Genomic DNA, 15,633 nt, shown 5'->3' with positions numbered 1-15,633 from the left:
AATCCTACTTCTGGGTATATATAGAAAGGAAATGAAATCACTATCTAGGAGAGATTTCTACATTCCCGTGTTCACTGCAGCATTGTTCACAATAGTAAAGTCATGCAAACAAGCTAAGTGTCCATTTAGATGAATGAATAAGGAAGATGTGATACACACACACACACACACACACACACACACACACAGAAGAATATTGTTAAGCTATAAAATAAGAAGGATATCCTGCCATTTGTGACAACATGGATGATTCTGAAGGACATTATGCTAGTGAAATGAGACAGATAAAGACAAATACTGCATGGTATTACTTATGTGTGGAATCTAAAAACAAAAACAAAAACAGGATTTTTGAAACTTTTAGAAACTCATATAAACAGTAGAATGATGGTTGCCAGGGGCTGGGATGTGGAGGAAATATGGAGAGGCTCATAAAAGGGTTCAAATTTTCAATTTTAAGATGAATTGTTTTAAGGGTGTAATGTATAGGATGGTGACTTTTGTTGAAAATTCTTTAATGTGTCATTGAAATTTGCTAAAAGATTAGATATTATGTGTTCTCTCTCTCTCTCTCTCTCGCTCTCTCTCTCTCTCACACACACACACACACACGGTCACACGGTAAATGTATAAAGTAATGGAAGTATTAATCAACTTGGTTGTGTGTTGTAGACTCTGGGTCTGGAGTTCTCTCTCGTTCAGCAAGAGAGCAGGATGCAGGAAATGAAAACGCAAGAGAGGCTAATGTCCAGGAGGAGACAAGAGCCCTGAATAAGGGTCCTTGCTACATTTTAATTAAGATCAGAAGGCTTACAAGCGTGATGGATGTGCACAAAGAGACAATGAAACTGTGAATTAACTTATGGGCGTGGGGGAGAGGGGGTTTTGAAGATATGCAGTGTTAGGAGTTTGGGTCAATATAAAACAAAATCCTGGTGCTGGGCGGATGGTTGTTTACAGCAGACATGAAGCCCCACCTGTGTTTACCTAAACTGGCCTAGGGGACAAGAAAGACAGAGCATGCCACCTCAGGGTCAACAAGGCATCTTTCTTTTGCTACTTAGCTCCACTCTAGGCAACTTTGCCTGCTGTGGTCTATAGCCCCATTTACCTGTTTACTTAATTTGGTCCTTCCTTCCCTTGAAAGCAGCTTTCTGATATTGTCCCAAACCTTTGTCCTATACTGGGGCCTTTGCCCTGTTTACCTAATCTTATTTACCTAATCTTTGATGTTTTCATCCAGAGGTTTCCTGTTCCTATATCTTTGTCCTATACTGGGGGCCTTTGCCCCATTTGTCCTATACTGGGGGTCTTTACCCCATTTACCTAATCTTGTTTACCCAAACTGGGTGTGTTCATCCTATGGCTTTCTAATTCTTTATGCCTTATTAACCCATCGGTGCAAGCTCAGGGAATTCCTAAGCTTATTTCCCATAGTTGTGGAAATCCTTCCACAACGTGTGTGTGTGTGTGTGTGTGTGTGTGTGTGTGTGTGTGTGTGTATCACCATGTTTCATACTTTAAATAGATTACAATTTTATTTGTCAATTATACCTCAGTGAAGCTGGCTGGGGGTGGGGGACAGAGAGAGGGAGGGTAAAGCAAAAAAGAGAGAGGAAAATTAGACTACACTTAAGGTAATACCACATCTTGGCAAAAGGGGCAAGATACGCTCATTAGCAATTATCCACTTGTAAGATAGGAGAAGCATTAGGGCAGCATGCAAATGAATAAAGAGTGTCACTGGTACCCAGAAGTGCAGGAAACTAAACAAAAGCAGGGTCCACTATAGGAGGGTCTGGCCATGGCAGACCTGCTGCATGGCAGGTCTGCTGGACCCAAAGGGGAGTCCATGAGTGGTTTGAGAGCAAGGATTGTGGTGGTTCTGTTGACCATTCACACTGTTTCCCAGAGCCTAGACAACACACACTACTTTAAAGCTAATTACAATTTATTATTTCTCTCCATCCACCCATACACTCCTCCTGCCACATCAGCCCATCCAACACTGTCTTGTGTTCAGGACTGCGTCACAGAGGCTCACAGTGCCACTGGTTCCAGTCACAGGGCATGATGATATGGTGCAGACGGTGACTGATTTTCTGTATGATTTTGTTGGTTATGAGTGTATGGTAATATGTAGGGTAGTCAAGTTTGTCCATAGTGCGGATGTGAACATCCATGACATAGGTGGAGAGACCCTGGGCCCGGTACTCAGGTACAGTACCCCCCATCCGTATCTCTCCTGTCTGATCCATCAGGCTCCAGGATACAGGGGTCCCCTCAGGCCCCAGAAGGCAGAAGGTGGGGAAGGTCTGGATACAGCGCTTGATGAATCTCTGGCTCCTCTCATTCCCACCAAAACGCCAGAATTTATCCACCAAGGCAGTGTGGGTAACATCCAGGGAGGAGAGTTTAAACATCTCTTGGTTACTATTGAGAACAAGGGAAAAGAACACAGATAAAGGTATAGATTCTGCAACCAGATTGCCTGAAATAATAATCTTTTTTATAAAATGAGACATTAACATAAGTAGGGGATTAATAGCACCTCTGTCAAATAATATAAGAGCTATTGCATGATAAGCACCTAGGACCTGTGCCACGCAAAAAATAAGAATTACACAAAAATTAAACATTAATTAATGCTGTGTCACTAAGCATTAGTCACTGTTGTGATTCTCCACTTAAGATGAGAGAATTGATAACATCTCTGTTCTACACAAAAGAACAGGTAAGCAGAAAATAAACAAGTGCCCCCAAAGCATAGGCTAGCAAGCTGCAAAGCCAGAGCTTAGAATCTTGGGATCTTGGAATGTTGGTGTCACAGAATCCTTAGCCACTGTGGGAAAGCTGAAGTCCAGAGAGAGGCAATGGTGTGAAGTGAAGGCAAGCCGCATGTTACAGAACACTGAAGTCTGAAGGCTGCTGCAGTGGGGTGAAAGGGCTTTGGGAGGTGTCCTGGAAAGATCCCACAAGGTGGAATGAGATCTACCAGTGAGCTCCAGTTATGCCCTTAACCATCCACAGTACCTGAACAAGCTATTTCATTAACTGAACCTATCTTCTGTCAGGAAAATGGGGATAATGTCTTCTACCTTGTTTATCTCATGGGATAGACAAGAGAATCAAATGAGATTGTAGATTTAGAGGTGTCTTTCAGGTGTTAGGTGCAATACAGTATGAATACAGCTTTTCCAGGCATATTAACACACACAGGGCCACAGGACTGGACATCTGCAGATCAAATCCCTATATCAGTTTTAATTCTATTCAGGCATCAGTGGAGGGAAATATTTAATGTGTTTAAGTTCTCCATATTAGAAAACTTTTGCTCTGAGAAGTAAATTCATTGAATGCATATTTACGAAGCAGTGTTTTCTGTTCTGTTCTGGCTACTGAAAACTTATTGGTGAACAACATAAATAGTGTCCCTCCATAAATAGTGGACAACATAAATAGTGGAGTTTGAAATGTTGCAGGGGAGGATCAAATAGCAAACAGGTCAATAAAATACAAAGAAGCTGATTTTGGATAATGGTAAGTGCGCCGAGGAAAATAAAACTTGGGTTTTGTGATGAAGTATTATGGGAAAGGGTAGTTTTAGGTTGTTCTGCAGAGAACTCTCTAAGGAAATGACTTTTCAGAGAGTGAATGTCAAGAAAGAAGCAGATATGTAAAGATGAGAGGAAAGGACATTTTAAGCAAAGAACAAATGCAATGGTCCAAAGGCATGGGTGAGTGTATGCGAACAAGTCTCAGAAAGAAGGCCAGAGCTACTGGTGGGAGTGAGCAAGAGAAACAAGGTGAAATCCAAGAGGTGGTGGTTTACAGGTCTTACAGGACCCTGAAGGTCCATAATGGGTATGTGAACCGAGAAACACTGATGGCTTTTAAGCGGATGAATTGACACAGTCCTTGTCACATACCAAAAGGATCACCCTGGAAATGGATTGTAGGGAGGCAAGAGTGAACATAGGGAGAGAAGTTGGGAGGCCACTTCCATACAGAAATATGAGAGTAATGCAGAGCATCTTTTTTCAAACTCACATGGCCTTGGGTCTGCCAGATTTAGGAGGTAAGTTCTTTGCCTCCAGCAGGGAAGGGATCAGTTTACTTGCTGTCTCAGACATCATATACATAATGGCTTGATCTTGCTTGACCTTGACCAATTTAGCAGCTGCAAGATTTTGTATCACCTCGTTCAGGCTGGACTGTGAACCTAGAAAGGGGTAAGGTAAGGTGAGAAGTAATTTCTCCTGTAGACACTGAAGAAGCTTCCTGGTGGAAGTATGCGGAGTTTAAAGTCGGACAGTGTTGCTTCTGGTGTTGCCATTAACCATGTGACCATAGCCAAGTCACTCCTTGAGCAACTTCCTCTTATGTAAGACAGATAGTATTAGAGATCCTGACTTTATCATTGTGAAATCAATGGAACAATGGTATTTAAAAGCAGTAGCCAACCTTGAGTGTGCACATACTTCATGCCAAGGTATTGGTCTAATACCACATTTAATTCTTCCATTGACCCTATGTTTTGGGAATTTCTGTTATACTATCTTCACTTTCTACATGTAAGGAAACTGAGTAACAGATAAGTTACATCAGTTGCTCAAATTACAAAGCAAGTAACAGGCAGAGCAAGAATGCCATTCTAGAGAATCTGACTCTGTAAGGCACACTCATTACCATGGTAGTTATCCTTGTAATCTGGAGGTCCTCTGTGGCACAAGGAACTGTCATTCTTCTTCTAGTAACGGATGGCCAGATGGGGAGTTCTACTCTCACACCTAATCATGGTAAGGGATCCTGAATATGTCAGCAAAATATATTATGAATGCTCAGCTAACAATAAATTCCATTGCTCACAGTTCCTTGTATCAACTCCACAGTTTGCAGTGTTTGACTTCTACTCCACTAAAGAGGTGGTAGCAGCTGATGCAAGGAATAAACATCAAGCTGAGTGTCTGGGGTTTGGAAGAGAAAGTAAAGGCTGTAAAGGAATGTGCTCAGGATGAAAAGTGACCCTGCAGATGTAAACATGAACAGTCACAGAAGCCAGCATACCTCCTAGATCCCTTACTTACTTTGGATCTGCAAATGTTGCTTCCAGTTGATGACATCTGATGCACCAAGGAATTCTTGGCAGTTTGTGGGATTCTTATAATAGATTTGGTAGGTGTTGGTGTAGTGATCAAAATCATCTGTCATTTCCTGTTTGGTTAGGTAATGTGGAATAAATCAAATTGATCTATACCCAGTTATTGGAACACTTGGCTTTAGTTCATTATACTGTGCTATTTTATAAACTTATGGGGGTGCCTGAGTGGCTCAGTCAGTTAAGCATCCGACTTTGGCTCAGGTCATGATCTCATGGTTCGTGAGTTCAAGCCCCACCTCAGGCTCTGTGCCGACAACTCAGAGCCTGGAGCCTGCTTCGGACTCTGTGTCTCCTTTTCTCTCTGCCCTTCCCCGACTTGTGCTCTGTCTCTCTGTCTCTCAAAAATAAATAAGTGTAAAAAAAATTATAAACTTATAAATAGTGATGTTTTTCTTGATATAGTCATTATTCCTGAATCATTTATATCATGTAAACAAGTCAAGGATTTAATCAATTACTCAACCTATGATTAAGAAAAATATACTGAACTAGATATTTATATGTTGCTTTATAATTTCAAATCAATCAAATGTGCACTGTTTAGAAAGCATTCTTCTATAATTCTGTAATCCTCAGGAGAAAGAAAGTATTATTGTCAAAGCCAAGATTCTGTTGCAAGAGTAAATCTTACTCTATTTAAAGGAGTCTCAAAAAAAATGAATAAATAAAAGAATCTCAGAAAAATTGGATTATAAATGTAACAATGTTGAAATTGACACAAGTAACCTTGTATTACAATTTTCACTTATATATGATATAGCTACACAAAATAAAGACACATGGTGTCTTTATTTTTTCATTAAAATTTTTAAAATTCAAAGTATAATTAATATACAACATTACATTAGTTTCAGGTATGCAATATATTGATTCAACAATTCTATACATTTCCCAGTGCTCATCATGATAAGTGTACTCTTAATCCCCTTCACCTCTTTCACCTATCCTCTCCCCCACCTCCCTCTGGATACCATTTGTTGTCCTCTGTATTTAAGAGTCTGCTTTTTGTTTGTCCCTTTTTTCTTTGTTTGTTCATTTGTTTTGTTTCTTAATTAACACATATGAGTGAAATCATATGGTATTTGTCTTTCTCTGACTCATTTCATTTATCATTATACCCTCTAAGCCCATCCATGTTGTTGTAAATGACAAGATTTCATTCTTTTTGATGGCTGAATAATATTCCATTACATATATACACCACATCTTTATCCATTCATCTATCGATGGACACTTGAGTTGTTCCATATCTTGGTTATTGTAAATAATCCCACAATAAACATAGGGATGCATATATCTTTTCAAATTTATGTTTTCATTTTCTTTGGGTAAATACCCAATAGTAGAATTATTGGATCATATGCTAATTTTATTTTTAATTTTTTGAAGAACCTCCATACTGTTTTCCATAGAGACTGCACTAATATACATTCCCACCAACAGTGTATGAAGGTTCCTTTTGCTCCACATCCTCTCCAACACTTGCTTCTTGTGCTTTGTATTTTAACCATTCTGACAAGTATAAAGTGACATCTCATTGTAGTTCTAATTTGCATTTCCCTGATGATTAGTAATATTGAGCATCTTTCCATGTGTCGATTGGCCATCTATATGTCTTTGAACAAATGTCTATTCAGATCCTCTGCTAATTTTTTAATTGGGTTATTTGTTTTTTTAGTGTTGAGTTGTAGAAGTTCTTCATATATTTTGGATGTTAACCTCTTATTGGACACATGATGTCTTTAAAATGTAAACCACATGCACTATTATTTAAAAAAATAATTTACATTCCTCAAAAAATGAAATTTGAACACAAAATTTGTTCAAAGAGATCCTCTGAAATTTAACAAATGAAAGATTAGGTTATTTGAAGATGAAGGAAGGGATCAGAAAACAACCACCCAACAAGGGGGTAGAAAAAGGTAGAGGGGCGCCTGGGTGGCGCAGTCGGTTAAGCGTCCGACTTCAGCCAGGTCACGATCTCGCGGTCCGTGAGTTCGAGCCCCGCGTCAGGCTCTGGGCTGATGGCTTGGAGCCTGGAGCCTGTTTCCGATTCTGTGTCTCCCTCTCTCTCTGCCCCTCCCCCGTTCATGCTCTGTCTCTCTCTCTGTCCCAAAAATAAATAAAAAACGTTGAAAAAAAAAATTTAAAAAAAAGAAAAAGGTAGAAGGTGTTGCACAGAAATGCGCTAATAATTTCATTTATTATTTCAATAATTAATGTAAATGTCTTCATTTTTGTATTCTGTTTAGTTCAGTATTTTTAAACAGCACTATACATTTAAATTTTATTTGAAAAAATTTATGTTAAAATGACATTATATGGTTGCATATTTTGCATGCATAAATTTTTACTTTATATTTTCCAATATGCTTATAACAGATTTGTATTTGAAATGTATTAACCACTTAGTGTGAGTGATAAGTTGGCACTGAAAATGTATTCCCAAATATAGGCATTGCAATTTGTTGTTTACATTTCCTTAAAACTCTTCATATTTACCTTTACATATTTTTAGGTGTCATTTTTCTGCTTAGAATGCCCCTCTAGTCTTGTCAGCCTGTCAAACACCTATTGATCTTCAAAATCCAGTTTGGGTGAAATGTCTACTAGGAAGTTGCTCTGATCCTCTCCTTGTACACCCTGACTTCGGTGGTTTAATCATCTCTTGGATAGTGCTGCTGTGTGTATCTTGTATGTTGTATGTTTTTGTACAATTTTCACCCCATGTTGTAATTTATTTGCTTATCTGTCTTTTCCTCCAAGCCGTGAGTTTCTTGAGAACAAGGACTTTTTCACCATTATGCAATTCATTTCTATATCCCCTGTGTCTACCGCATTGCCAGGTGCATGGTAGGCACATAGCAAATATGAACACAAAAGCATATTCATTCCACATCTGGCACCTTACCTGCTCCTGAGGGCGGATAACCACTGTTGTAAAATCAGGCCATTTGTCCACCACGGCCTTTAACTTGAACGGGTTTCCCTGGTTCATGTGGAAGACAGTTGTATAAACCTGTAGCAACCCAAAAAACTCAGAGGGTCAGCTTATTAAGAAGGGCTGATGAAGTGCCTTGTTTGATCAGGACAAGGATTATTTCTGCAAAATCAGGGTGATAATTTATAAGGCATATGGTTGAAACCACCTTCAGATTCCACTTCATTACTCCAAATAGAAATAGGGTTGGGAGTCAAACCATAAGAATATTATATGAATATAGTTAAATATCCAGGTAAATAAATTGATTAATTAAAAATCAGGGGTGTCTGATTGGCTCAAGTCAGTTGAACATCTGACTCTTGATTTGGGCTTAATCATGATCCCAGGGTTGTGAGATCAATACCAGCAGCAGGCTCCATGCTCAGCTTAATTTTCTCTCTCTCTCTCTCTCTCTCTCTCTCTCTCACTCCCTCCCTCTCACTCTCTCTCTGCCCCTCTCCCCAACTCACACTCTCCTAAAATTAAAAAAAAAATCATCCACTATCACACTGTAGAACTTAGTGTTATAGCTTTCCATTTTATTTCATTTATTTACAAATACACATAAAATTTTTAATGTTAATTTTTGAGAGCAAGAGAGAGTGCAAACAGGAGAGGGGCAGAGAGAGACAGAGACACAGAATTTGAAGCAGGCTCTAGGCTCTGAGCTGTCAGCACAGAGCCTGCTGTGGGGCTCAAACCCACAGACGGCAAGATCATGACCTGAGCCAAAGTTGGATGCTCAACTGACTGAGCCACCCAGGAGTCCCATACACATACAATTTTTAAGCAATGAAATTACCTAATATATATTAGTTTAACATGTACCCCCCCCACACACACACTATACTATGGGTATATTTCCATATCAATAAACACAAATCTACATAATCATTTTTAATGACTGCATAATATCCATCATATGAAAGAACTCCAATTCAATTTTCCTATCTCCTATTGCTGGTCATTTCAGCTTTTTTGAATTTTTTAGTTTAACAGTTTATTCTTCAAGGAATTTTTTGTATAAATCTTTGCAAATATGTCTATTATTAGAAATATTAGAAGGGCGATTTCTGGGTCAAAGGTCAACTGCTGTTTAAAGACTTTTTTGTTCTTACACATATCTCCAAATTGCTTTCCAGAAAGGTTGAGTTCTGACCTATTTAATAAGTAAAGACAGAACAGTGCTAAGAACCTGAGTTTTGCTGACCAAAGTCTGTGAATATCACATATTCAGCAATCTGTTTTTTAATCTTTTCCACAAGCATTTATTCGAACACCAGTGCTATCAAGAAGGACATTGTAGAGTCTGAGAAAGAGAAATCCTCCAAACTGGAAGGGTCCCTGTGGTTGTGAGGAAAGGAAATACAGCAATGCATACCAGTGTGGACCTTGGGAGCTAAGTGCAGTTGGAAACATGATGCTTCAGCAGATTGTATGGAAAGATGCTAAAGACCAAGGACCAATGAAATGATAAGTTCCATGACAAAGGACCACACCTCACCCTGTACTTCCCTACTCCTGGCATATTTAATACCATATTAAACTTAATATGAGAGGACATACATGGTATTATTTCAATTCTTTCAAAGGTCTTAAAAATATGATCTTTGTACATGTTCCATGTGCACTTGAAAAGAATGTGTATTCTTCTATTGTTGAGGGATGTACTCTGTAAATATCAATTAAATTGGTTCATAGTACTTTCCAGATCTTGTATATAGGTTATAGACTTTCTGCCTATTCTATAAATTACTCATAGAATCTTTAATGTCAAAATCTTTTTTTTGTTTTGTTTTTTGTTTTTTAATTTTTTTTAATGTTTATTCATTTTTGAAACAGAGAGAGACAGAGCATGAATGGGGGAAGGTCAGAGAGAGAGGGAGACACAGAATCTGAAACAGGCTCCAGGCTCTGAGCTGTCAGCACAGAACCCAACGCGGGGCTCGAACTCACAGACCGCGAAATCATGACCTGAACCAAAGTCGGACGCCCAACCGACTGAGCCACCCAGGCGCCCCTAATGTCAAAATCTTTAATTACACCGATGGGTTTACCTATTTATTCTTTCAGTTCTATCAGTTTTTGTCCCATGTTCTTTGAGCCTCTGTTGTTAGGTATATACATTTCAGCATTTTTCATGTCTTCTTGGTGAATTGATACCTTTATCATAGTGCAATGGCACCTTTATCCCCAGTAATTCTAGTCCTTTTGCAACATGTTATTGCCCCCCCTAAAAAAAGACCCTACCTCTTTATGTACACGATCACTGATCTATTTCTAAAACGAAATTTCTGTCTCATCCCAAATTAAACGTAATCATTTGGGGGTTGACAAAATAGAATTTGGCCTCTTAATTTCAAAGGAGAATCATACTGGTTAACTTTTTCAGGCACTTGCTTATTTAGAAAGAATAAATCAAACATTAATGTGTTCAGCCAATTGTGCAATTCTGGGAAATCTTCCAATGTTATGTAATGGCACATGGAATGGGTCAAAGGGATGTTTTTGGTTTATCACACAGCAAAGATCATAGTGGATTTAAATCACAAGATTGCCACTCACTAGTGGCGTGACCTTGGTCAAGTCCTACAGCTGAGCTTGCATTTTCTCTTTGGTTACATGGATATGAAAGACTTGCCTTGCAGTGAAGTGATGTAAACTAAATGAGATGCAAGATGAGTGAGTGCCTGGCACAGAGTAAGTGCTCAAAGAATACTGATTCTCCCTCCTACCTCTTTCATAGGTCATTGCTAGTCCTTTTTTTTTCTCCCCATGTGTTTTACTCTCACCTTTAAGGACTCAGGGAGGCTCTTCCTCAAGGATTTCTTTAGCATCTGCAGCACTTGGGGGCCTTGTAAGTGGTACATCTTGGCCTTACCCTAAAGAGAGGATGAGGAAATATCAAGGAATGAGAAGTGATAGCAGACATACAAAGACACAAAACAGACACAAAAGTCTGTTCTAGCTAATGGCCAGGCCTTCATTCCTGCTGTTTTATTAGTGTCCCATTCACTGAATTCTTCATTGACTCCTAGGAAGAATAAGACTGACAGAAAGCACAGATCCCTCTTTCTGAAATTATTTTTCAATATTTCCTAAACTTTAAAAAATCTTTATGATATAGTTTTTTAAATTTTTTTACATTTATTTATTTTTAGTAGACAGAGACAGTGCAAGTGGGGGAAGGGCAGAGACAGAAGGAGACACAGAATCTGAAGCAGGCTCCAGGCTCCGAGCTGTCAGCACAGAGCCCGACGCAGGGCTCGAACTCACAAACCACGAGATCATGACCTGAGCCAAAGTCAGACGTTTAACCAACTGAGCCACCCAGGCATCCCTCTTTATGATATCTTTATTTTAATTTTCATATCACCCAGAATACCAATAGTTAAGGATGCACTAAGATTACCATATATATTATCTAAACATGCATGAGCATCTTTGAGATTAAGTTTCCATCCATGACACACCTGAGGTTGCCATTTAGAAGCTGTATGATGTTAGGCAAGTTACTTGTCCGTGTCTTCATTTTCTCATCTATAAAATGGCAGTGACCATAGTGCCTGTCCCATAAAGTGGTTGTGACAATTATATAAATCAGTACAGGTAAGCTACTTAGACCAGTGTGTTTGAACAAATGCTTTTATTTCTCTTGAGTAAACATGTGGAAGTGCACTTGCATGGTCATATAGTAAGCGTGTGTTCAACTTTATCAAATGCTTCCAACGTCTTTCCAAAGTGGCTGAACTATTTTATATTCCCTTAACAGTGTATGAGTTCCAATTTCTCTTCATTCCCTCCAGCACTTCTCCAGATGATTTTCTTATGCAGCCACATTTAGAAATCATTGCTATAATAGGTAACAGTTTTATAGGGTAAGTTCTCAACAATATCCTTCAGGGGTCAGAGAGAAGAAGATGATGGCAGAGTAGGAGGACTCTAGGCTTCTTTCATCCCACAAACACAACTAAATAAGTATTCAATCATCCTAAATACCCCAGAAATCTACCCGAAGACTAGCAGAACAAACTCCACAACTAGGGGAGAGAAGAGGCCACATCAAGGAAGGTAGGAAGTGCAGAGACATGGTTTGGGGGAAATATGAATAGTGGGTGCAGCAGAAGAGAGGGAGACTTGGTCATGGACAAAGGCAAGAGGGGGAGGAACACACAGGGGAATGTACAAGGAGAACATTTCCCCAAAGCCATTGGCTTGCAAAATGAGAGGGGCTGATTTTTGTGAACTCTTGCAACCAGCAGCACTTAAAACTTGGAGTTTTAAAGATCAGCAGGCTTGGTAGACACCATTTCCATCCCCCATGCATAAACACAGACCTACCTGCAGAAAGCAGCTCAGCACAGACAGTAGCTGCCTAACCTGCCTAACACCAAGCTCCTCCCTCCTATGCTCTCACGGGTCTGCCTTTCTCAGTCAAGCTTGCCTCATCCCAGGGTGACAGTTCTCTCCCACAAAAGACCAGCACAAACCCCCTCCCACACCACGTCTCCCAACCAGAGAGTCCTGCAGGGTCTCATTTTTGGTAGAGTTGGTGTGGGGTCTCATTTCATAAGTGGACCAGAGCACACCTAGTTAAAACTCACCACATTTCAGAGAGATCAAACACTACTCACTGCAGGCAAAGAGAGCACCTGCAGATGACTGGTCATAAGAATAAAGCAGCCACAACACGACAGCAGAGCACACTCAGCACACACCAGAGTCATACCCTGAATTTCCAGGCCCTGGGCACTACATGATCTCTTCTTCATAAGGTCATTACTTTCAGAATCAGGAGAAATTGCTGGTTTTTCTAACACACAGAAGAACTCAGAGAGACTTAGACAAAATGCCAAGATGGAGGAATTTATTCCAAATGAAAGAATAAGATATGGCTACAGCCAGGGATCTCAGTGAAGCAGATATAAGTAATATGGTGATGGAGAATTTAAGGCAACAATTGTAAAGATACTCACTGGGCTTGAGAAAGCAATAGAAGACATCAGGGAGACTCTTCCCTCAGAGGTAAAAGAGTTAAAAAGAATCAATTAGAGGTGAAGAATGCAATAAATGAGATTGGAAGCAGGCTTAATGCAATGAACAGCAGGCTGGAAGAAGCAGAGGAATGAATTTGTGATATAGAAGACGAAATAATAAAAAATAATGAAACTGAACAACAGAAAGAAGAATTATGGAACATGAGAGTAGACTTAGGGAATTCAACAACTCCATCAAATGTAATAACATTGGTATTATAGGAGTCAAAGAAGAAGGAGAAGAGGAGGAGGAAGAGGAGGAGGAGGAAGAAGAGAGACTAAACAACATGCTACTAAACAAAGAATGGGATTGGGAAATCAAAGAAGAAATTTAAAAATACATGGAAATAATATAAATGAAACATGATGGTCCAACACCATTGGGATGCAGCAAAAGCAGTCCTAAGAGGAAAGTATATACAGGCTTACCACAGGAAGCAACAAAAATGTTAAATAAACAACTTGACATTACACCTAGGGAGCTAGAAAAAGAACAAACGAAGCCTAATTCAGAAGAAGGAGGGAAATAATATAGATTAGAGCATAAATAAATGATACAGAAACTAAAAAAAAAAAAAATAGAACATATAAATGAAGTGGAGCAGGTTCTTTTTAAACATCAATAAAATTGATAGACCTCTAGCCAGACTTATCAAAAAGAGAAGAGAAAGGATCCAAATAATATAAAACCACAAATGGGAGAGAAGAAATAACAACCAAAAGCACAGAAATACAAAAAAATCATAAGAGAATATTATGAAAAATGATATGCCAACAAATTTGACAACCTGGAGGAAATTGATAAATTTCTACAAACATATAAATTACCAAAACTGAAACAGAAGGAAACAGAAAACTTGAACAAACTAATAAGAAATTGAATCAGTAAACAATCCAATCTGTAAACTCCCAACACAAAAAGTCCAGGGCCAGATGGCTTCACAGGTAAATTCTACCAAATATTTATTTATTTATTTATTTATTTATTTATTTATTTATTTAGCATGAGTGGTGCAGAGAGAGAGGGAGAGAATCCCAAGCAGGCTCCACACCCAGTGGGGAGCCCCATGGAGGGTTTGATCTCAGAATCATGACATCAAGACATGAACCAAAATCAAGAGTAAGATGCTTAACCGACTGAGCCACTCAGGTGACCCTACCAAATATTTATTTAAAAATATCTGTTAATGTTTATTTATTTTGGAAGAAAGACAGAATGTGAGTGAGGGAGGGGCAGAGAGAGAGGGAGACAGAATTTGAAGCAGGCTCCAGGCTTTGAGCTGTCAGCATAGAGCCTGATGTGGGGCTCAAACTCACGAACCATGGGCTCATTACCTGAGCTGAAGTCGGATACTCAACTGACTGAGCCACCCAGGCGCCCCTTAAAGAAGAGTTAATATCTATTTTTCTCAAACTATTCCAAAAAAAAAAGAAAAGGAAGAAAGACTTCCAAATTCATTCTATGAGGCCGGCATTACTATGATACCAAAACCAGATAAAGACTGCAGTAAATAAGAGAACTACAGGCCAATATCTCAGATAAACATGGAAGCAGAAATTCTCAATAAAATACTAGCACACCAAATCCACAACACATTTTAAAAAAATCATTCACCATGATCAAGTGGGATTTATTCCTAGGCTGCAGGGATGGTTCAACATTCACAAATCAATCAACATGATACAGCACATCAATAAAAGAAAGGATAAGAACCATATTATCCTCTCCATGGATGCAGAAAGAACATTTGACAAAGTACAGCATCCATTCATGATAAAAACTCTCAATAAAGTAGGTTTAGAGGGAGCATTACCTCAACATAATAAAGGCCATACATGGAAAACCCACAGCTAATGTCATCATCAATGGGGAAAATCTGAGAGCATTACTCTACAGTCAGGAACAAGACAGGGATGTCCACTCTCACCATTGTTATTTAACATAGTACTGGAAGTCCTAGCTACAGAAATCAAATGACAAAAAGAAATTAAAGGCATCCAAATCAGCAAGAAAGAAGTAAAACTTTGTTCATCTTTGCAGATGACAGGATACTCTATGTAGAAAATCCAAAAGATTCCACCAAAAAAACTGCTGGAACTAATACATGAAGTTAGTAAAGTTGCAGGATACAAAATCAATGTATGGAAGTCTGTTGCACTTCTGTACACCAATAATTAAGCAGTAGAAAGAGAAATTAAGGAATCAATCCCATTTACAATTGCACCAAAAACAATAAGATATCTAGGAATAAACATAACCAAAGAGGTGAAAGACCTGTACTCTGAAAACAATAAAACACTAATGAAAGAAATTGAAGATGACACAAAGAAATGGAAAAACATTCCAGACTCATGGATAGGAAGAACAAATATTGTTAAACTGTTTATAGTACCCAAGGTAATCTACATACTTAATGCAATCTCTACCAAAATACCACCAGCATTTTTCACAG

The 15,633-nt window shown here is 38.9% G+C and overlaps 1 protein-coding gene across 1 annotated transcript; it reads right to left on the bottom strand.

Annotated features, from left to right (window-relative positions):
- Positions 1-747: 747 nt before the first annotated feature.
- LOC132661793 (glycine N-phenylacetyltransferase-like) lies at positions 748-11,055 on the bottom strand. The gene is made up of 5 exons (XM_060606739.3): positions 10,937-11,055; positions 8,073-8,180; positions 5,088-5,214; positions 4,051-4,222; positions 748-2,433 (listed from the first exon to the last, which is right to left on the bottom strand). Exons 1-5 carry the CDS (start codon positions 11,012-11,014, stop codon positions 2,031-2,033), a joined length of 888 nt encoding a protein of 295 aa, XP_060462722.1. The 5' UTR covers positions 11,015-11,055; the 3' UTR covers positions 748-2,030.
- Positions 11,056-15,633: the final 4,578 nt, after the last annotated feature.

The sequence above is a fragment of the Panthera onca genome, chromosome D1 (genome assembly GCF_046562875.1).
Source record: "Panthera onca isolate mPanOnc1 chromosome D1, mPanOnc1 haplotype 2, whole genome shotgun sequence".
NCBI classification, from domain to species: Eukaryota; Metazoa; Chordata; class Mammalia; order Carnivora; family Felidae; genus Panthera; species Panthera onca.
The sequence above is the reverse complement of the archived record's forward strand: the minus strand, read 5'-3'. Positions and strand labels throughout refer to the sequence as shown.